The sequence below is a fragment of the Leuresthes tenuis genome, unplaced genomic scaffold (genome assembly GCF_036924035.1).
Source record: "Leuresthes tenuis unplaced genomic scaffold, fLeuTen1.0.hap1 SCAF_19, whole genome shotgun sequence".
NCBI lineage: Eukaryota > Metazoa > Chordata > Actinopteri > Atheriniformes > Atherinopsidae > Leuresthes > Leuresthes tenuis.
The window spans coordinates 2185710-2205990 of record NW_027325373.1 but is presented as its reverse complement, the minus strand read 5'-3'; the positions used below and the strand labels follow the sequence as shown (position 1 = coordinate 2205990).

The 20281-nt window shown below is 43.8% G+C and overlaps 1 protein-coding gene across 1 annotated transcript; it reads left to right on the top strand.

Moving 5' to 3' along the window:
- The first annotated feature begins 6 nt into the window (after positions 1-6).
- On the top strand, positions 7-16658 carry ccni (cyclin I). Its single transcript, XM_072372609.1, has 9 exons — positions 7-120; positions 8329-8463; positions 10263-10337; positions 10486-10626; positions 10742-10870; positions 10990-11091; positions 13796-13961; positions 14045-14262; positions 15194-16658. The coding sequence occupies exons 1-9, from the start codon at positions 7-9 to the stop codon at positions 15422-15424; spliced, it is 1311 nt and encodes a 436-aa protein (XP_072228710.1). The 3' UTR covers positions 15425-16658.
- The last annotated feature ends 3623 nt before the right edge of the window (positions 16659-20281 follow it).

Genomic DNA, 20281 nt, shown 5'->3' with positions numbered 1-20281 from the left:
GACAGAATGAAGTTCACCGAACCCTGGGGACACCAGAGGTTGTCTTTTCTTCTAGAAAAGGCTGCCTCTAGGGAAGCCAAGATGTGGAAGGTCTACGTGCCAAAGAAGCCCTCCTCACAGGTGAAGATTTACCTTTTAGGAGCTGAACAAAACACGCTTCAGTCCCATTTTAAGCCGTTTTCACATCAGACACGAGTATAACGGGTCCAAAACATGTTCATCAGGGTTAGGAGGGATTGGGTTTTGGTTTTCCGTTATGAAAGCAGTGCGTTTTGTGTTGAGTACTGAAGGTGCTGAGGACTACAGTACTGTGCAAGGGTCTTCAGTTCCCCCTCTTTTGTTTACATACTGCTTGGAGATGGATGCAGATATTTATTGTAACGTAAACTATATCTGAACGAAAAGTCATGTTTGTACATTTTAAAGTGAATCTCTGGTCTGAGCTCCTTTATTCTCCAACACAGCCTGAACCCTCTGAGACAAGCTTTCTGTCATTTCTTTAAGGAGTCTTCAGGAATAGTTCTCCAGGCTTCTTGAAGGACATCCCAAAGCTCTTCTTTGGATGTGGGCTGCCTTTTGTTCCGTTCTCTGTCAGATGATCCCACACTGCTTCAATAATGTTGAGGTCCGGGCTCTGGGGAGGATTCATCCCTCCATAAGACCTGCTGCCACTGATTTTCAGTCCACTTCTTGTGTCATTTGGCACAGCTCAGCCTTTTCTCCCTGTTTCCCTTCCTTAAGAACGGCTTCTTGACAGCCACCCTTCCATGGAGACCATTTCTGATGAGGCTTGGGCCAACAGTAGATGGATCAGCTGAAGGTCCAGATGCATCTCTCAGGTCCTGTCAGGTCACAGCTGGATTTTTTCCTCTTTCTTAAGGACATCACTTTCAGATCCTGTTCATCTGCTGGAGATAGTTTTTTAGGCCTGACACTTCTTCTTTTGTCCTCCACTTGTCCAGTTTCCTCAAATGTTTTAAGGACACACTGCACACCATGCTGAGATATGCCAAGTTTTCAGCTAATAGCTCTTTGGGAATCACCTTGTAGCTGCAGAAATCCTATTTTCTGTCTGTCAAACTGTGTTTTCTTTGCTGTTTTTCATAGATGCAGCTAAAGAAATGGGAACAAATGATGTGTCTTTGTGACAAAGTGCCTAAAGATCCAGTTTAAAATGGCTTCTTTGCTAAGTTGTCTGTTCTGTGTCGACACAACACTGGTTCATCCCTTGAGTTAGGAGCCTTTTTTCTGCCTGAAGGCTTCATAGGTCAGAGTTAAGTGGCTGAACAAAGAAAAAACACTGAAAATGCTCAGGTACAAGGACTGAAAATGAGTGAAAAAGCAGAAAATGTCCAAAGAAAAACTCTGAAAGAGCTTCAGAAAGCTGCAGAACTTGTCTACTCCACTTTTCTTTTTCCTCTTTAAAAGCACACTGTAGACGATGCACCTGTTGGTGCAAAAATACTATTAGTCTGTCTAACTGTGTTGTTTTTTATATTCAACAAAAGAAATGAGAACAAACGACACAGGCTGCTTGCAACAAAGTATCTAAAAACACAATTTAAAGTTTAAAATGCTCTGTTATGTGCAGAGTTGACACTGTTTCATCCCTTGGATTGGAGGCTGACGTCCAAACAAAACTCTGAAAGACCTTCAGAGAGCTGTCGCTCGAGGCCACTTTATAAGATAAGAAAAAGTCATTGGAAGCAAAAATCTAAAGAAACGCGGGGTGGCACAAGACTTTAGCTCAATATTGGTAAATGCAGACAATATAAAACAGAGTTTTTACCTGCAGCTTTCCGAAAAGCAGGGATTTGTTGGGTTTTTTTCTGTGTTATTAGCCATGAGGACAGAAGTTAACCTCCAGGAGAGTTGAGGTTAGACTGGTCAGTGCAGACTTCTGACATCAGCAAGGCAAACTAACACGCTTCACCCTGCAGTCGTCTCCAAACAAAGCACATGAATCCTCCTCTGCCAGGAGAGTTAAAAACTTTGTGGACATTTTTCCACAGTTTTCTGCAGAACTTGTCATGTTTTCCAGTTGCTGCAGTGATCTCTCTCTCTCTCTCTTTCTCCTCTGCCAAGCGATCGGTTCAGCTGTGTTGGGAAGTCGGCGCACGTTAACCAGTTTCTGTCAGAGGTCAGATGTGAAACAGTCCGTGGGGTTACATGAGCGCCATCGGATCGGATTAAAGGCTAAATTACAATAAGACTGAGTTATTCAGCTCATGGAGACGCCTTAATCTGACTAAAATCGGATCGGATTAATGGCTAAATTACAATAAAACTGAGTTATTCAGCTCATGTAGACGCCTTAAACTGACTAAAATCGGATCGAATTAAGACCCCGAGAAAACTCGATCCAACAGACGACAACTATATTCTGATTTCAGAGTTTAAAATCATCTTCATATCTTTGTGTAAACATAAAGCTACGCAATTAATTCAATTAACTATCTGATAAGTAAGATTATTTAAATTAAATTTGAATTTTAATTAAATAAAATGATCAAATCAACTACATTTACTGTGTAGTAACTCAAACTGCCATTTGGCCCTCCTCGTACATTTAATCTTTTATAAAAACTTAAATAAGATTTTTAGAAAAACAAATTCAATTTAATGAAAAATGAAACAGCAAAGGTTTCTTCAGCTTCACTGGAATAAAGATTGGAACAAGAGGCCATTTTGTTAATAATGAGCTTTTGTTCCTGTTTTCTAAAGTGTTTGTTTATTTCATTTAAATCATCAGTCAGTTGCTGCGCTGCAATTGGTGATCATCTAAGAATTATTTATCTATTATATTAACCTTTAAATATTTTGGAGACGACCTTAGTCATTTATCTCACTAAAACTCTTAGAAACTTGCGTCACTCTTGGAATTTGCTGATTTCAGAAGGCGCCGTTGTGCATCGTCTGTGCCATAACCAGCTCATCCCAGATGGAGAGGGACGCAGCTTCATCTCGCTCTGCGTTCGCCATCTTTCTGAATGCCTGAGTTTGTTGCTGTTGGTGGTGAAGACGTCAACAGGAAGTGGCTCTATTAGCGATAGCTGAAATGGGGACAGCGCCACCTATGGTACCGGGGTATGACATGCTTTGTGCCAGTGATTCCATTCATTCACCGCCATATATCCAAGGATAATTACCCTCAGATAAGGAGCAGAACCCAACTGTAGCTGTATTCCAGCTAATCTCAGCATGTAGATCCACTGAATGATGCTTTGGGCGTCTTCAGCGCCTCGTGTTCAATCTTCTCTTCTTCTGTGAAACACGAATCCCAGGATTTAAGAGGAGACTCCAGAGGAGTTATTGAGCCTTCAGCTGTTGTGTAAAATGTAAGCCGAGGCGTGACTGTAACTGTTCAAGAATCCCTTTCAGTTCAAATCTGTAATCGTTATTCAGAGCTGATCAGGTTTCTGTTGATCGACTTGTCCTGTCAACAAAGACCAAATAAAACCCGTCGTCTGTTGAACTCAGACATGAAGGTGAGTCACAGCTCAGCTGGTCTCACCCACACAGGTGTTGTTTAATCTCACCTCCAACTGGACTCACCCATGCACAGGCATGTTTTTAAAGCTTTCCGTTCATCCCTTCCTCCTCTTATCAGATGTTCTGCTTCCATTGATTTAGCAGAGGTAAGCCCTCTGACTTTGTTTGCTTTGAGGAGCCAAAGTTCAACTGAGCTTTGCTGTCAGCTCAGTTTGATTTATTTCTGTTAAATATTCGTATTGTATCCTTTTTTCTTAAATTTATCGCTCTTTTTGTGTCTGGTTGGCGTTTTTTCCTCTCAGATCAGCACTCTTTGGTCACGTTTCCTCAGTTTGGTGTCTTTCTGGTTGCCGATCATCCTGTCCAACGTCAGATTGAATCTTTTTCTTTGCCTTCAGGGGTGGAGTTGTTCTTTCACCCCCTAAACGGAGCCTTTTGTCAGCCGATACCAGAGAGCAAAGCAGCGGTAGCCATGGTAACATAACATGGCATACATTGAATTTCTCAGATGTTTCTCCGGCCTGTGTTTACATGCAGTGCAGCATGTCGGGCATCAGCTGTGAGCAGATGATATACTGCTGATGAGGGCTGAGTGGCGTCCTGATGAACTGCAGTCAGACTCCTCGTTACGCCTGGATTATAAAACAGAGACGAGTCCAAACACACGTGAATGCAGCATAAAGGCGAACCGTGTCAAGTTGAAGTACATCTAAAAACCCACGTCTGATGTTTGTCCTGCCAGTGACTTATAAAAGGCAGTAAATGATGACACTTGAGTTAGTTTAGTCCTGTTTGCAGACATGTAAAATTGGTGGGAGAGATAAAAAAAGGCAGTTGGTTGCAGTGTTGGCAGCTAATTTCCACTCTCCGAGAGCTCAACTCGTATCCAAATGTTCGTAGATCTGTCTTTCCATCTTTGGTCTGCACTTTGCACTCAGTAATTCTGCGTTCGGAGCAAAGAGGAAAAGCTTTTACTGATCAGAGAGCTGCCTGCAGCCCTTTGTACGAACTCTTTAAAGCCTTCTGCATGAAGAGCGTTTTTGTTTCGGTTTTCGTGGCGCCTGCTATCTTTTATTTACCGTAGTTTTCACACCATAAGGCGCACTTAAAATCCTTTTAATTTTCTCAAAAATCAGTTAAATTAATGTATGAATTAATTCTGGTTGTGCTTTCTGACTTAGAACCGATTTTATGTGGTACACGGCGCTCAAAAATCTGTTGAAATGCTTTAGCTCGGCCTTGGTGAGCTACGAAGCTGCGCTGCTTGATGGATTGAGCATTACGGGCCACCGTAGTTACGAATAATACGATCTGTGCTTCAACATTAAGGTGCATTCATTCATTTTCTGTACCCGCTGCCCCAAAAATGGCTCCTGTTCAGAGACATGCTTACGAAGTACAAGTGAGTTGAATAAAGTTTGATTTATCTGAGTTTTAATTTAATTTAATGCAGCTTATAGCCCGAAAAATACGGTATTTATTTTTGGCAACAGGGGCTAAAAGAGTCGGATAGAAGTAGTAGCCTGCATCGCTTCACATTTACAGAAAAAAAAACAATCTGAAATGGCTTTAAAGTCATTTAAGTTTGTTTTCTTAGTATATGTTCAGGAATGGAATAGTTTCTGTTTTTAAATGAACAAGTCGGAGTTCTACAACATTAGATGCCGTTTAAATCTTGATCCTCTGTGCTGCCAACACATTACAGGTGTTGCAGTGTTGGCCGGCCTCTGGCAGCCATGGGAAGGAACATTTGAATTTCTGAACTTGACCATCAGACAGACTGATGGGACCAAGCTTTGCCCATATCTGGATGAAAGGTTCTGAGAAAGACGCGACACATGATCAGGGACAGCGTGGTATGCTTGAGTTGCAGTGAACTCAGTAAAAAGCATACTACTCTGGATGCCACACATTCCTGAACTGTAACTGAACCTTTTCTGAGTTTTGTGCCTCTGTCCACGAGTGCAAACTGGTTGGAAGTTTAAAAACTAAGCTTCCAAATAGTGTCAAGCTACAGTTAAGCTGGCTAACAGGGTCAGCTGCACTCTTTCCTTTGGCCTGTGCTCCTGGTCACACTCGCTGATCCAGTGATTTAAGCTCTGTGCCGACTCAGAAAAATATTAAGAATGTAGTCGCCGACGTATTTAATTGTCGATAATTGTCGGTTACGTCATCACACGTCTTTTTCACGCTGTCGAGCTGAACATCATTTTTCGTACGTAGTGAGTCATCTCACTTCCAACCTATCTCTGCTTAAAGACGCATGCGCGTTACGGTAAATAATAGCGGGAGATGACCTGTGTAAACAGTGAAATGGCTGCGGCTGAATTATCGTCCTCTTGTCCAAAAGTGTCCAGGGTCTGGGAGCATTTCACCCTCAGCACCCAGAAAAAATAGATTAGCTGAAAGTTTTGTAAAGCCGACCTCGCCATGGTAAGATATTTAGCTTGTTAGCGTAGCCTGCTAGCTATAAATAAGCGGAGTTGTCTTGGATTTTAACATTAAAACTGTTTTATTCAGCTTCACAGTCCAAAGTTACAACCAGGCTGTATTATTTTTCACTTTTTGGTATTAATTTGACTGTTGGTGTATTACAGCCGAACTCTTTTTAGCATTTTCAATTAATGTTAATGTTAAAAGTCAAGATAAAATATGGCTTTTTCAGTTTTAATTAGTAATTAACCGATTCGTCGATTAATCGTTTCAATAATCGATGACGACTCGACTATCAAAATAGTCGATAGTTGCAGCTCTATTGAGCGGTCAGCTAGACTAGAAAAGCACTATACAAGTACAGTCCATTTACCATTTACTCAGTACTGAGAGGATGAAAACAGGATTTTTGAAGATGCTGCCATTTCTTTTGATGCATTTCAGACTCCTACTTAAAACAAGGTTAAAACAACCTCAGCTAAACAACTAATGACATGTTAGACGGTCACAAAAAGCTTATCTGCACTTCCTTACACCTACAAATATAAATGAATAAGTGGCCGTCAACCATGAACATAACGGAGCGTTGGATAAACCGGTCTCTGTCATTTTTACTGATATCAAAACACAGATGTGGTCAAAAAGGGATCAACTGTAACTCGGAAGCAGATTTGCCAACCAGCATTTCTCTGAAATCACTTAAAGTAAACATTCAGCCGACGTTTGATGTCTTTAAGCCAGACTCCTGCGATCAGAACTGTTGACTGTGACATCTGTGCATTAACAAGCTGGTGGGTTTTGGAACCATAATCTTTTACTGATCCCAGATGTCATGTTTGTGCTTCACACGCCACAGATCAAAGCTTTGTCTTCACCTCGATGTTCCTTTTGCACAAAATGTTTTTGTTCTTTTCATTTGAATTTTTAAACCTGCATCGGTTCTAATCACAGCTGCCAAATATTAATTAGTTTTAATCCTTTAACAAAGACCCTATTGCTCATGTAACATTTCAACTTATTCATTATAACAACTAAAAACAGCAAGGATGCGATCTATAAATGAACCTGAGCTGAATAACAACAGCAGACAGAACAGTTCGAGGGAGGAAAGAGCTGCAAATAGTCCACATTTTTTTGCAGGTGCAGGGCAGAGCGCACACTGCGTTTGGGGGGGATGGGGAAGGTGATGGTGCTAGAATAGACGAGGCTGCTGGAATTTGCAGCGACCCCCTTATGGCACGAGTTGCTTGTCCACAGAAATGTCCACAGCAGGATTGGACGTTAGAGGGAGCTGGACGGTCCACAGATCCCAGATTTCTGCTCCCTGTAGGCGCTGCGGTCCGACAACCGGTCGTGAAAACGCAGGATTCTGCTGACCAACAGGAGTCCAAAGTAAGCCCGCATGGTGGCGACATCATGGTCCTTCCACTCGGCCATGTCCTCCCCCCCCATGTAGGCTGGTGCTCAGCTCACCAACTCTGGCCACAGCATAGCGGGTTAGTCCAGTGCCTGGAGGGTTAAACTGGAGCGCCTCTAAATTTGTGGGAGTCAACTCAAAAAGTCCCATAATTGCATAAATCATCAACGATATGCTTCAAAAGCATATTTAAAAGCCAAAAACAGAAAAATGTGCATGCATTAAAGGGTTAAATCCACACATGATCACTCGCAAAGTACGAGTGAAACTAGATTTGAATAAGTCGATACATGCACTGCAGAATATGTTTCTGTTTCTGTATTTATCAGACGCTTTTATCCAAAGAGACTTATAAATGAAGATATAACAGCTTTATAAAAAGCTAACAATAAGCTAACAATAAGCTCCATAGAAGGAACCCAGGAGTCCGACTCTGTCAGAGGGGACAGAGCAGAGATAGGGTGCAGGCATAGAAGGAAGTGCAGAAAGATAAAGTGCAGAGATAGAGGGGGGAGGGAAGTACAAGGTAAGTGCTGGGATAGGAGATGCTCTCTGAAGAGCTGGGTTTTCAGGAGCTTCTTGAAGATAGACAGGGACGCCCCTGTTCTGGTAGCGCTCGGTAGGTCATTCCACCATCGTGGGACGACACATGAACAGAGTTTGGATTGTCTTAGGCGTGGTGTAGGAGCTGCTAGACGACAATCCTGGGACCAACGGAGGGACCCAGTTGGGACAGAAGCCTTTGCAAGAGCATTCAAGTAGATGGAGCCGTTCCATTAAGCTCTTTGTAGCTAACATCAGGGACTTGGATCTGATGCAGGCGGCTAAGGGCAGCCAGAGGAGCTCAATGAACAGAGGGGGGACGTGTTCTTTTAGGCTGATCCAAGACCAGACGCACCGCCGCGTTCTGGACCAGCTGCAGAGAATATCTTGCAGGTAGCATGGAAATAGATCTCTTCAGTAACAGCTGCTCTCTCCTTCTGCAGGATACAGACGTCTCCCCGGCCCAGCGGGACGAGGCCGTGCGCTGGTTGACGGAGCTCCACCGCAGACTGCAGCTCTACCCAGAGACCCTGGTGTTAGCCGTTAGCATTCTGGACCGCTTCCTCGCTCCCATCAAGGTACACGAATAGCACCAGCTTCACTTCCCCATTGCTGTCAGCTTTACCGTTTGGAGCAAATTAGGAAAAATTAGTCCAAAAAGTATCAAAGTAAATGGTGGGGACTTTGGTGGAGTGATGGGAGCAGAGATTAGCTCCTCTTACAGCTCATCATCTGAAGGGAAACTAAAGGACTCTAATGTAAGAAGGTCAGCTGTTTGGAAGGACATTTTGTTGCTGGGTTGGCAGGAGGTTCCTGGTTCCCACTCCTTGATACGATATCTGGGCTTTGCATACAGCTGCCTCCTGACCTGCAGCCTGCGTTTGTACCGGACCAGGAAGTGAGAGTCAGAGCAGAACATCTTGTTCTCGCTCCTCCTCAGACAGTAAGATACTGTTCTCAGGCTGAGGAAGATGTTGTTTCAGGACTATCAGGAGCCACATTCTCTGCATATCTGACAGGAGACGCAGTTTAACGTTGGATGTTTTAGTTTTATGAGAAACAGAAAGCACGGGCGTTTTTGACAAGCCTCACTTTAGGTTATTAGAATGCAGTCGGGTCCGGTTTGTTCACTTAGACCGAGGTGCTTTCCCACAATATTATAGAACGAGAAGATTTCTCTTTCACTTTCAACTTCTAAATTCACATGAACACACTGCTGTTGTATTTAAAGGGGAACTCCGGTGTTTTTAAACCTTATGTCTGGCATGAAATACGTTCATCTGCTCACTGAGAACAGTTTGGTGAAAGTCGGCGTCCTTCAGAAGATATTTAGATAACTGGAGATCCATATAACGGAGTGAACGGGGCTTAGAGGATGCAGCCTCTAAATAAGGCATTATCTGTCTTTATTTCACCAATACTTTAAGAAGAATGAATGAATGAACGTGTGCTATAGCTCTGTTAGCTCATAGCTGCTGTTAGCTCATAGCTGCTGTTATGTGGCTACTTGCAGCTATAGGAGAGCTAACGGAGGGATTTCTACACAGGCACTCTACTGGGACCACTTCATCCACACGCCCCCCTGCAGCACAGCTTATTCACTCCGTGCTCTGTGACAGTCGGCTAACTTCACACAGAGTTTGCTGCTGATAGTTTTGTGCAACATGGCAGGATATTTATCAGATTTTGACGACGTGGACGACGACTTTGAGTAAGATGGACGTTCTTACCGGAGTGAATAAACTGTGCTGCAGGGGGGCGTGTGGATGAAGTGGTCCCAGTAGAGTGCCTGTGTAGAAATCCCTCCGTTAGCTCTCCTATAGCTGCAAGTAGCCACATAACAGCAGCTATGAGCTAACAGAGCTATAGCACACGTTCATTCATTCATTCTTCTTAAAGTATTGGTGAAATAAAGACAGATAATGCCTTATTTAGAGGCTGCATCCTCTAAGCCCCGTTCACTCCGTTATATGGATCTCCAGTTATCTAAATATCTTCAGAAGGACGCCGACTTTCACCAAACTGTTCTCAGTGAGCAGATGAACGTATTTCATGCCAGAAATAAGGTTTAAAAACACCGGAGTTCCCCTTTAACAGACGATTAGCTGTTCAAAGGCTTCTGACCCGTCATTCTTTTATTATAAATGTGCTGTCCAGGTGTTTCTACTCCATGGTCTTCCAGACATTAATCAGTCAAATGAACAGGAGAGAGTCTGAAGGGCATTAAATGGGATCTGGCTGCTGACATGTTACATGCTGAGAAAAAGGCAGGATGTGTGAAGTGAAGCTTTTCTGGGATTTTAAAGAGCCGCTGATGTCTGGTTGAATTCCGTGATCATTTGATTGATTAACTGATTGATTGATGGTTTGTTGGCAGGCCCGTCCAAAATACCTGCGCTGCATAGCCATCGCCTGCTTCTTCCTGGCTGCCAAAACCTGTGAGGAGGACGAGGTGAACACCGCCAACACACACACACACACACAGAAATAACCACACAGAGCTGCAGCCTAAGAGATAATTGATCGTTTTGCAGCCTTTGACTCACACTCCGGGTCAGATATGTCGCTCAGCATAGGTAAAGTAACTCTGTGTGTTTCAGTGTGTGCCGTCTCTGAAGGAGCTGGCTGAGTCCAGCGACTGTGGCTGCTCCCCGTCAGAGATCCTGAGGATGGAGAGGATCGTCCTGGACAAACTGAACTGGGACCTGCACACTGCCACAGCTCTGGACTTCCTGCACATTGTACATATAACACACGGCAGTGATTGATCAGCCCAGCTGGTCAGTCTCTGATGCTGCTGCTGCTTGATGCTCATTCGCTTAGCTTCACCCTCCTCTCCTCCCGCCTCTCCTGTAGTTCCACGCCATGGTGTTGTCCTGCCGCTCTGGGTTTCTGGACTCTGTGTTGGGACTGAACCGCTCTCAGCACCTCGCCCTGCTCACACAGCGCCTGTACCACTGTCTGGCTGACCACACGCTCACACAGGTACGCACGCTGCCTCTCCAGCAGCTAACAGGGGAAACCAAACCAAGCTGTGTTTTCAGCTTCTGTTCCTGGGCCTGGTGCTGAGACTGTGCTGCTTTGCCCCTCCCATGTTTCTGCAGCTCAGAGGATCCATGCTGGCCTTGGCCCTCATCACCCTGGAGCTGGAGACCTGCTGTCCTGACTGGCTGGCTCTTACCATTGACCTGCTGAGGAAGGCGCAGGTCTGTCTGCCTTTAAATGCAGCTGTAGATGAATTTTGCTGCTGTGTCTCTTCACATCAGCCATAATCCATAATAATGGAGTTAAAGTCGCTCACTGCAGGTGGTTCTTGTATATTATCTCATGTATTTCCAGACTTGTTGCTTATCTCAGGGCATGGAGTGACCTACTGGACTCCAACCTCTCTTCCTCAGGGTCGACCTGTTCTGAGATCTGTTGTATTTAAAGGGGAACTCCGGTGTTTTTAAACCTTATTTGAACAGTTTGGTGAAAGTCAACTCTTCTGGGAAAGCTTTCCACAGGGTTCAGGAGTGTGTTTATGGGAGTTTTGACCATTATTCCAGAAGTCTGGCTCTCAGTCTCTGCTCTAATTCATCCCAAAGGTGTTCTATCGGGCTGAGGTCAGGTTCTTCCACACCAAACGGGCTCATCCAGGTCTTTATGGACCTGGTGCTCAGCCATGTTGGAGCAGGAAGGGTCCATCCCCAAACTGTTTCCACATAGTTGGGAGCATGAAATGGTCCAAAACCTCTTGGTATCTGAAGCATTCAGAGTTCCTTTCACTGGAACTAAGGGGCCAAGCCCAGCTCCTGAAGAACAACCCCACACCATAATCCCCCCCTCCACCAAACTTTACACTTGGCACAATGCAGTCAGACAAGTACCGTTCCCCTGGCAACCGCCAAACCCAGACTCCCCCATCAGGTTGTTAGATGGAGAAGCGTGATTTAACCCTCCAGAGAAGGCGTCTCCACTGCTTTGGAGTCCAGTGGCGGCAGCTTTACGCCGCTGCATCCGACGCTTTGCATTGCTTGGTGATGCGTGGCTTGGATGCAGTTACCATGGAAACCCATTCCATGAAGCTCTCTACGCTCTGTTCTTGAGCTGCTCTGAAGGCCACATGAAGGTTGGAGGTCTGCAGCGATCGACTCTGCTGGAAGTCGGTGACCGCTGTCATTTCACGAGCCCGAGTTTTCTAAAGCCTGCCGGTTCTTTTCTTCTTTCGGCCGCCGCCCGTTTCCTCAAACATTTTACAGAGAAAACCAAACTAAGACTAGTTTTCATCTCGTAGCTCTTTAGGAATCTTGTTGGACGTGCTTTGGTGGATAACTCGATGTGAACTAAGACGATCACATGCTTTAATTTGTCCTGCAATGACGGGAAAAGTATTTCTAAAATAAACACAAAAACTCTAGTTTTCAGCAAGCTTTAAGAAAAAAACTTAAGACTGCAATATAAGATAGAAAAAATGCCCTAAACTCCTCAACATTTATGTTTATGTCAAAATATAGAAATCAAACTAAATATTAATCCCAGTCAGATAAAGAGCAGCTGTCATTTGATTGGTTAATCGCAGCTTGGTGTAAAAATGCTATTTTATGCCTGTGAACCCGTCTTTGGTCACATTTTTACAACGTGTCTAAAAACACAAATTAAAATACACAAAACTGTTTTCTCCCTGGAGTTGGACTCCTTTTATTAGGCTTGAGTGATATATAGGTTCGTGTAAGTGGTTTATCACACCAATAAGAGACATTCTTCCCTCTGACCATCTCTGATTTAAAAAAGCAAAGATTAGAGAACAGAAAGACGAAGTGAGGGAGGCCAGCAGAGGGCGCCTGAGATGCAGCCTGAGGGGAACTCATGTAACAGTTTTTATTCCACATTAAAATAAGGTTTCCGTGAATCTCTAGATACTGGTTATCCTGCAGAGGTTAGTTCACTCTTTAGAGCAGGGGGGTCAAACTCAGATACACAGTGGGCCAAAATTTTAAATTGAACAAAGCCTCCAAGGTTGAACAAATGAACCTTTTAATATGGAACCCAACAAGTTTAGATTTAACAATGAATACTGAACCAGAAAGGCTTAACTTTAAAGTCCAGGGGTGCGAAACTGAGTTGCTAATAATAATAATAAAAACATATCAATGGCATATTAAATTAAATAAAAATAAAAATGTAATGCCTCCTTTCTGTTTGCAGCCTTCTGAGGTAAATGTCAAAATTAGCTTCTTACACAGGCTAATAAATGTGAAAATAAAATAACATAAACCTCTTTTCATCTCCTTTACTTTCTGGCTCCTTTGAGCTGTGTCCAGGTCCTTATATTTGTCCTGGTGTTTCGTTTCATAGTGTCGTCTGATATTGTTCCTTAGTTACTCCTTAGTTACTGCTTAGTTACTCCTTAGTTACTCCTCAGTTACTCCTCAGTTACTCCTTAGTTACGCCTTAGTTACTCCTTAGTTACTCCTTAGTTACTGACGCTTTGGCTCCATAAACAGGACAAACAGGTCTGTCTTTTACATAAACAGATATTCTGTCTCCCACCTGCCCAGAAAAGTTCTATTTTCTGCCTTTCTTTTGGCCATTTTTTGGTAGGTAACAGTGACAGCTGTGGTTTGAGGTCGAAGTGTGGTCTGGGGGAGAGACGGGGGGCACAAGAAGACCGCTAGCATAGATGCTACTGACACAGAGGAGGGGGCGTATCTGCCTCTGTCCTAATTGACGCGCCAAAACAACAGCAGAGCATTATGGGATTTGTAGTATAAGCGCTGAATACGCTGCCGCCGTATAATACTGGCGGGCCAGCTCTAATATTAATTTGAAATTGCCTCGCGGGCCAAATATAATTAGAGTTTGACATCTATGCTTTAGAGCTTTGTTTCTCTCAGAACTGTTTCCGTTTCTCTCCTTCGTCTCTCGCAGATCGACAGCTCTGAGTTGATTCGCAGTCGAGAGCTGGTGGCACGTAGTCTGTCCACACTGAGAGCTTCCCTGCCTCCAAACACTGTCTACATCTACCATCCCCTGCAGAGCTGCAGCACCCTGCAGCATCCGGCCCAGGAGCCCTCCTTCTCCTGCTGCACACTGGGTAATGCTTCGTATGTGATGCAACACAACAACACATTACCAGACCTCTGAATAACGGTATAAAGTGTGTGAAATTCCTCTCAGGGACCTTCACCTCCACTGCTGAGTCTTCCAGGGACCACTCGCTCACCAACGCTGCACCGACCCTGCCACAGACAACTGCTGGTGGGGAGGAGGGGAGCTGCTCCTCCTCCTCATCAGACGGCAAAATCTCTGCTCTGCTTCTGTCACCGAAACACCTGGGTCATCCTAACCTGCTGCACAAGGTGACACTGCGCTGCAAGGCTTCCACCAAGCGCAAGGTAAGAGTCTCTCTGTGTTAAAGGGGAACTCCGGTGTTTTTAAACCTTATTTCTGGCATGAAATACGTTCATCTGCTCACTGAGAACAGTTTGGTGAAAGTCGGCGTCCTTCGGAAGATATTTAGATAACTGGAGATCCATATAACGGAGAGAACGGGGCTTAGAGGATGCAGCCTCTAAATAAGGCATTATCTGTCTTTATTTCACCAATACTTTAAGAAGAATGAATGAATGAACGTGTGCTATAGCTCTGTTAGCTCATAGCTGCTGTTATGTGGCTACTTGCAGCTATAGGAGAGCTAACGGAGGGATTTCTACACAGGCACTCTACTGGGACCACTTCATCCACACGCCCCCCTGCAGCACAGTTTATTCACTCCGTGCTCTGTGACAGTCGGCTAACTTCACACAGAGTTTGCTGCTGATAGTTTTGTGCAACATGGCAGGATATTTATCAGATTTTGACGACGTGAACGACGACTTTGAGTAAGATGGACGTTCTTACCGGAGTGAATGAGCTGTGCTGCAGCGGCGGGCGTCGATGACATCATCCCAGTAGACGAGTGTTTAGAAAGCCCTCTAGAAGCCCCCCGATAGCCGCCAATAACAACAACACAGCAGCTCTGAGCTAACAGAGCTATAGCACACGTTCATTCATTCATTCTTCTTAAAGTATTGGTGAAATAAAGACAGATAATGCCTTATTTAGAGGCTGCATCCTCTAAGCCCCGTTCACTCCGTTATATGGATCTCCAGTTATCTAAATATCTTCCGAAGGACGCCGGCTTTCACCAAACTGTTCTCGGTAAGTAGATGAACGTATTTCATGCCAGAAATAAGGTTTAAAAACACCGGAGTTCCCCTTTAAAAGGGAATTACACCGTGATGGAGACGGACCCGAGTCCAAACAAAGCTCCTCTTGCTTGTCCAGGTGGAGCAGATGGATGTGGACGACTTCTATGACGGCATCAAACGTCTCTACAATGAAGACGTCACCAACCCCAACACTGCCATCCAGGAGGGGGCGCCACCTGCGGTGGGGGAGATAACATCAGGAGGGGGAGGGGGAGGAGGAGGCCTTACCGTCTGCAATGTGGTGTTGTCCCGACAGGAAGGCAGCTCCTCCCCCTGCCCGCCGCTGCAGCCGGTCACTTCGTCCTAAAGACCAACCAAGAAGCAGTTTACCAAACCCACCTCAACACCAGAGGTCCGATCAGACGGTGCCTCTGAGGCAGACTCTGGCAGCATTGACGGGCGACCCCTCCAGCAATGGGCAACGAAGTTTCGAAAGATTCGGTGCTCTTATTTGCAAAGGAGAAAAAAAATGGCAGCTTCACGGCAAAGTGTTGCCCGTCAATTTTGCCGACTTGTCTCAGTGTTGCAGAGCAGCTTCTCAGATGCTGGCCGCTGTTGAGGTGGCTTTGGTTGCCATGCAAACGACCTCAGCTCGAACCCGAGCTGTTCGGCTCGCCCGAGGTCGGCTCCCATCACCGCCTTCAGCTGGAAAACAGAGCCCAAAAAAAGAAAATATTGAAAAAAAACACAAAAAAAGCTGCTGCTCTCACATTAATTCTATTTGTTGAACACAAAATCCTAAAAAAATATATATAAACACATAAAGTTACTCAAAAAAAATAGCATTGACTGGAAATGTGATTGTTTGTTAACTTATATTTGTTGTTCTCATCTTTAAACTCTTTAATTTTCTTTATCCATGTTTTTGTTCTGTCCTCTTTGCTCTGAAAATACTCGATTTTCATCTTTAACGTCATCATTAAGAGTTTAAATTGATCTTTTAATATCTTGATGTAGACGAACTATCTGGACTAATTTGTTAATAAGAGCTAATATAACCCCCCCACCTCTCTTTCTCCCTCACCTCGCAGCTTGTTGTGATGCTAGTTTAATGATAGATTCGGTTGCTGAAGTTTTATCGAGTTGTGGCTTTGATCTAGTTTGGTCTCACATTTCTTTCCGGCTGCCAAATGATTAGTTGCCGTTTGTTACTGAGCCAAATTAATTTGTTTCTTAAGGGTCTTAACTTGGATTTGAAGGCTGTTTTTGCTCAGATGTACAACATCGGCAACCATTTTTCTTTCCAATTTATTCCTCTTCAGCAGCAGCGAAGCTGCAGAGTCTGATTTTAGTTGCATTTTTAAAAATATGCAAGTTTGTGTCTGAGCTTGTTTAGAGAAAAACGACAATCTTGACTTAAGTTTAAAGGCAAAAACAGCACGGTGTTCATCTCCTGAAGTTCTGTTTAATATATATATATATATTTTATTTACCCCCCCCAATCCAAAAAGCTCTGTTGTTCCTGTTGAGGGAGCTGTTGGGGGCTGCTTCAGGTCCCTGAACGCACCGTGGTTCTACTAAATAAAGAGAATGGAATCTGATTGGGCTCTTTGTCGTCTGTTAATCATCTGAAATTATTATTTTCTGCTGTTTCATTCACATAAAACTGTTCTGCAGTTAAAAAAAAGTTTACTTTTCATGAAACTGTCACATCTGGCGGCATCGCAGCACAGAGGGAGACGGAGGAAAAACCAGCTCCCACACAATGACCGAATAAATCTGACATTTATCAAGTATTTGGGCTGCAAACTATTTCACTTTCTATAAATACACACAGATGCTAGTTTTCAGCCAATTAATTATCCAATCGGAGGATTAGAAACCAGATCAAAATAAGAAAACGGGTCAGCTCGGCTCGAGCCATCATCACTACTAATAAGATCCAATACCTGATATTAACCAATAAGGTAATAAATACATGAATTTGGATTTGAAAATCAGAATATGGGTCAACCTAAGGGTACATACAGCTTTACTTTAGGCTCTTTTAGAACGAGGTAACAGCCACTGCAAGTCGGCACCATGTTGAACCGAGTATCGGCCTTAATCTGTTCTAAAACAGTTCTTCCAGGGTGGTAAACGCCCAATCTGAGGGCTTTCAGAGTGGTTTTATTCTATGTTTGGGGGCCTTTGCAGCCACCAGATCTCAGCTCAACTGAAAACACAAGCGTTCAAACGTCTGTTCGACCGCCACAGACTTTGAGAACCGGCGCTGAGGAGCGTGTGCTAATGTAGTGTCTGATCTCTACCACCTGTGCAAAGTTGCCTTGGGAAAGTGATAAGAAGTCTGGTAATGGCCATCTGTGTGGGTATAAATCAGGACATTTTCAGAATAACAAACTCCCCAGTAAGTTTGTCCAAGAATAGGCTCAAAGACACACCATGTCCGGGCTTTGTGCTCGGTGATGGGAACATCTTCAAGGTCACTAAGAACAGGCAGATTCTGCTTAACGAAGACAGTAAGTCAGAGATTTTGGGGGAATCCGGGTTTGACACATCTCTCCAGACTTGATGCATCAAATCTGTAATTCTGATACGGACCTGGTTGACAGGAAAGGTTTCTGTGTTCGACCAACTCTGTGTCAGCAGAGTTCTTCCTGCATCATCTGCACACAATATCCCCAATACACCACACTATAAATCCAGAATATATTCTATACCATAGTGAGGAGTGTTTCAACATAACTGGTGCTGATGATACCTTAATCCAGTGTTTCCCAATCCTGGGCCTTGAGGCACCCCGCCCTGCATGTTTTCTATGCTTCCCTGCTCCAGAACACCTGATTCAGATGAATAGGTCGGGTCTTTACGGTGTGCTGGAGCAGGAAAACATGGAAAACATGCAGGGCGGGGTGCCTCAAGGCCCAGGATTGGGAAACTCTGTGTTCGAGAGGTGGTTCAGTGCAGAGGGGCTGTACTCTGACCCTTTCTTTAGATTTTCTACCTACAGATACATACTTTGTTTGAAAATCCATCCATTTTCTATACCTGCTTAATCCCTCAGTCGGGTCGCGGGGGGGGGGGGGGGGGGGGGGGCTGGAGCTCATCCCAGCAGCCATCGGGCGAGAGGCGGGGTCACCCTGGTCCATCACAGAGACAAACGACCTCACAAACTCCTAAGGACAGTTTTAGAGTTAACTCCGGTCCTCATGACCCGCTGCCCTGCATGTTTGAGATGTTTCCCTCCTCCACCACATATTGATCCAAATGAATGGCTCCTCATCAGGCCACTGCTTGATGACCAGCTGATCAGTTGAATCAGGTGTGGAGGAGGAGGGAATCATCGAAAACACTGAGTTAACCTCACATGCATGATTTTAGACGGTGGGAGGAACCCGGAGAACCCACGGGGAGAACATGCAGCCTCACACAGACAGAACCAGCCGGGAATCGAACCTGGAACCCTCTGCTGTGAGGGTGCTGACCACCACACCACCGTGCAGAATCCTTCTAAATAAAATTAATGGTGCATTTCAGAGCTGATATCCAATAATATTCATAACTACTATATATATATATATATATATATATATATATATATATATATATATATATAGTATATATATATATATATATAGAGGGGCTGCCTTAAGAGAAAAATATGCAGTTAAAAAGCTTTGACTTGAGGATTAGACTGATTTTTGTTTCGATGATGCTCCAAACTTGTAAGATGAGAGGATGCATTTGTTTGTCCTGCAGTAACTACATTTCAAAAAGGTCTGCAGCCCGATTAAGGAAATCATTTTCTTTAACTACTCCATTTTAACTTTTATCCATTTAGAGCCAAATCACAACAAATGACATCTCAAAACCCTTGAAAGAAACTGAACTGAATTAAAATCTGAAGCTGAAGCCGAAGCTGCAGTAGGATGCTAACATTTAGCTTTTCAGTTACTTGGAACCACATTAGCTCATTTTTATTTAGACTATTTTATAAACCAGTTAAGACCTCTTAACTCACACAGCTGAGGATTATTTAGACTTCAGTTATCAGTGCAGAATGTGGAGTTAGACATGTGGAGAGACTCCTTCAAACTTATGACTTCTGATACTTATGAGCCTCAAAGATTCCTCATTTTCTGGCAACACACTGTGCATTTTTACTCTAAACAATGGCTCCAGAGTTTGGCCCCGTGACAAACAGGATGTCTGAACAATCAGTTCTGTTTTTTTGTCTTCAAACGACCTCGAGAGGCTTCAGATTAACGTATCTGTTTAAAAGGAAGCGCCAGCTTTGTGCTGCCTTTTACAGCCTGTTGACCTTTTAAATGTCTCTGCACTGAACGTTCTGGTTTTATTGCCACATTGTGCCACCCAGCCTCGTCACAGCAAAGAGAAGAACAGCGTCACTGGCCCCTTGCCAGAAATATCCTCCTGTGTGTTGCATATTTGCTTTGGTTCTCATGGTCCTTGTTCTCGCTCTTTACCTTCTGAGTCTACTTCCAGGAACTAGCTGCTGTATCCTCCCATCGCTGTCCTGACAACCACTTCCAACATGAAACTTTCCGCCTCTGTTCTCTAAAGTGTCCCGTTTGTGTTCTATGAGCTCTTCATAACAACCAGTTTCATCTATTGGCTTCTAGTGAATTCATTTAATCTTTTAAAGATGTATTATTCTGTAATATGTCATTTAGTTTAAGCAGAAATTATGTAAATAAAGTATTATTTGGTAAGAGAGGCAGTCTGGTACAGTTACACTACTGGTCCAACCGGTTATTTAGGAATGTACAAAATGAATGCAGCAAGCTTGTTCCGACAAAACCTCTCTCCACACATAATTATGTGATAATTATTAATAATTATCACATAATTATGTGTGTTCTGTAATTCAGTGGTAATTCCAGATCGCTCTGACATTTTACCAACACCTCAACTCTCAAGCAGCTTTGTTAAGATATTTAATATCCACAGTCTCCAAGTGTAAAACTGGTTTTAATAGCACAGCAACAGTCAAACTCAGTCGTGAGCAAACATGTCTGCAGGCCTGTAGAGTTTCTACAACCAGACCAAACATGCTGAACATATCTGTTACAGCGCAGGCAGCAAACTGTCTTTACATGTGAGCCACTGTGGGGATTTCATTTCATCTTCTTGCAGCTTGCGGGCACAGATTGATGTGAAAATAAAGAAGGAATTTAGATTCAGTAGAGCCACAGGTCTTTAA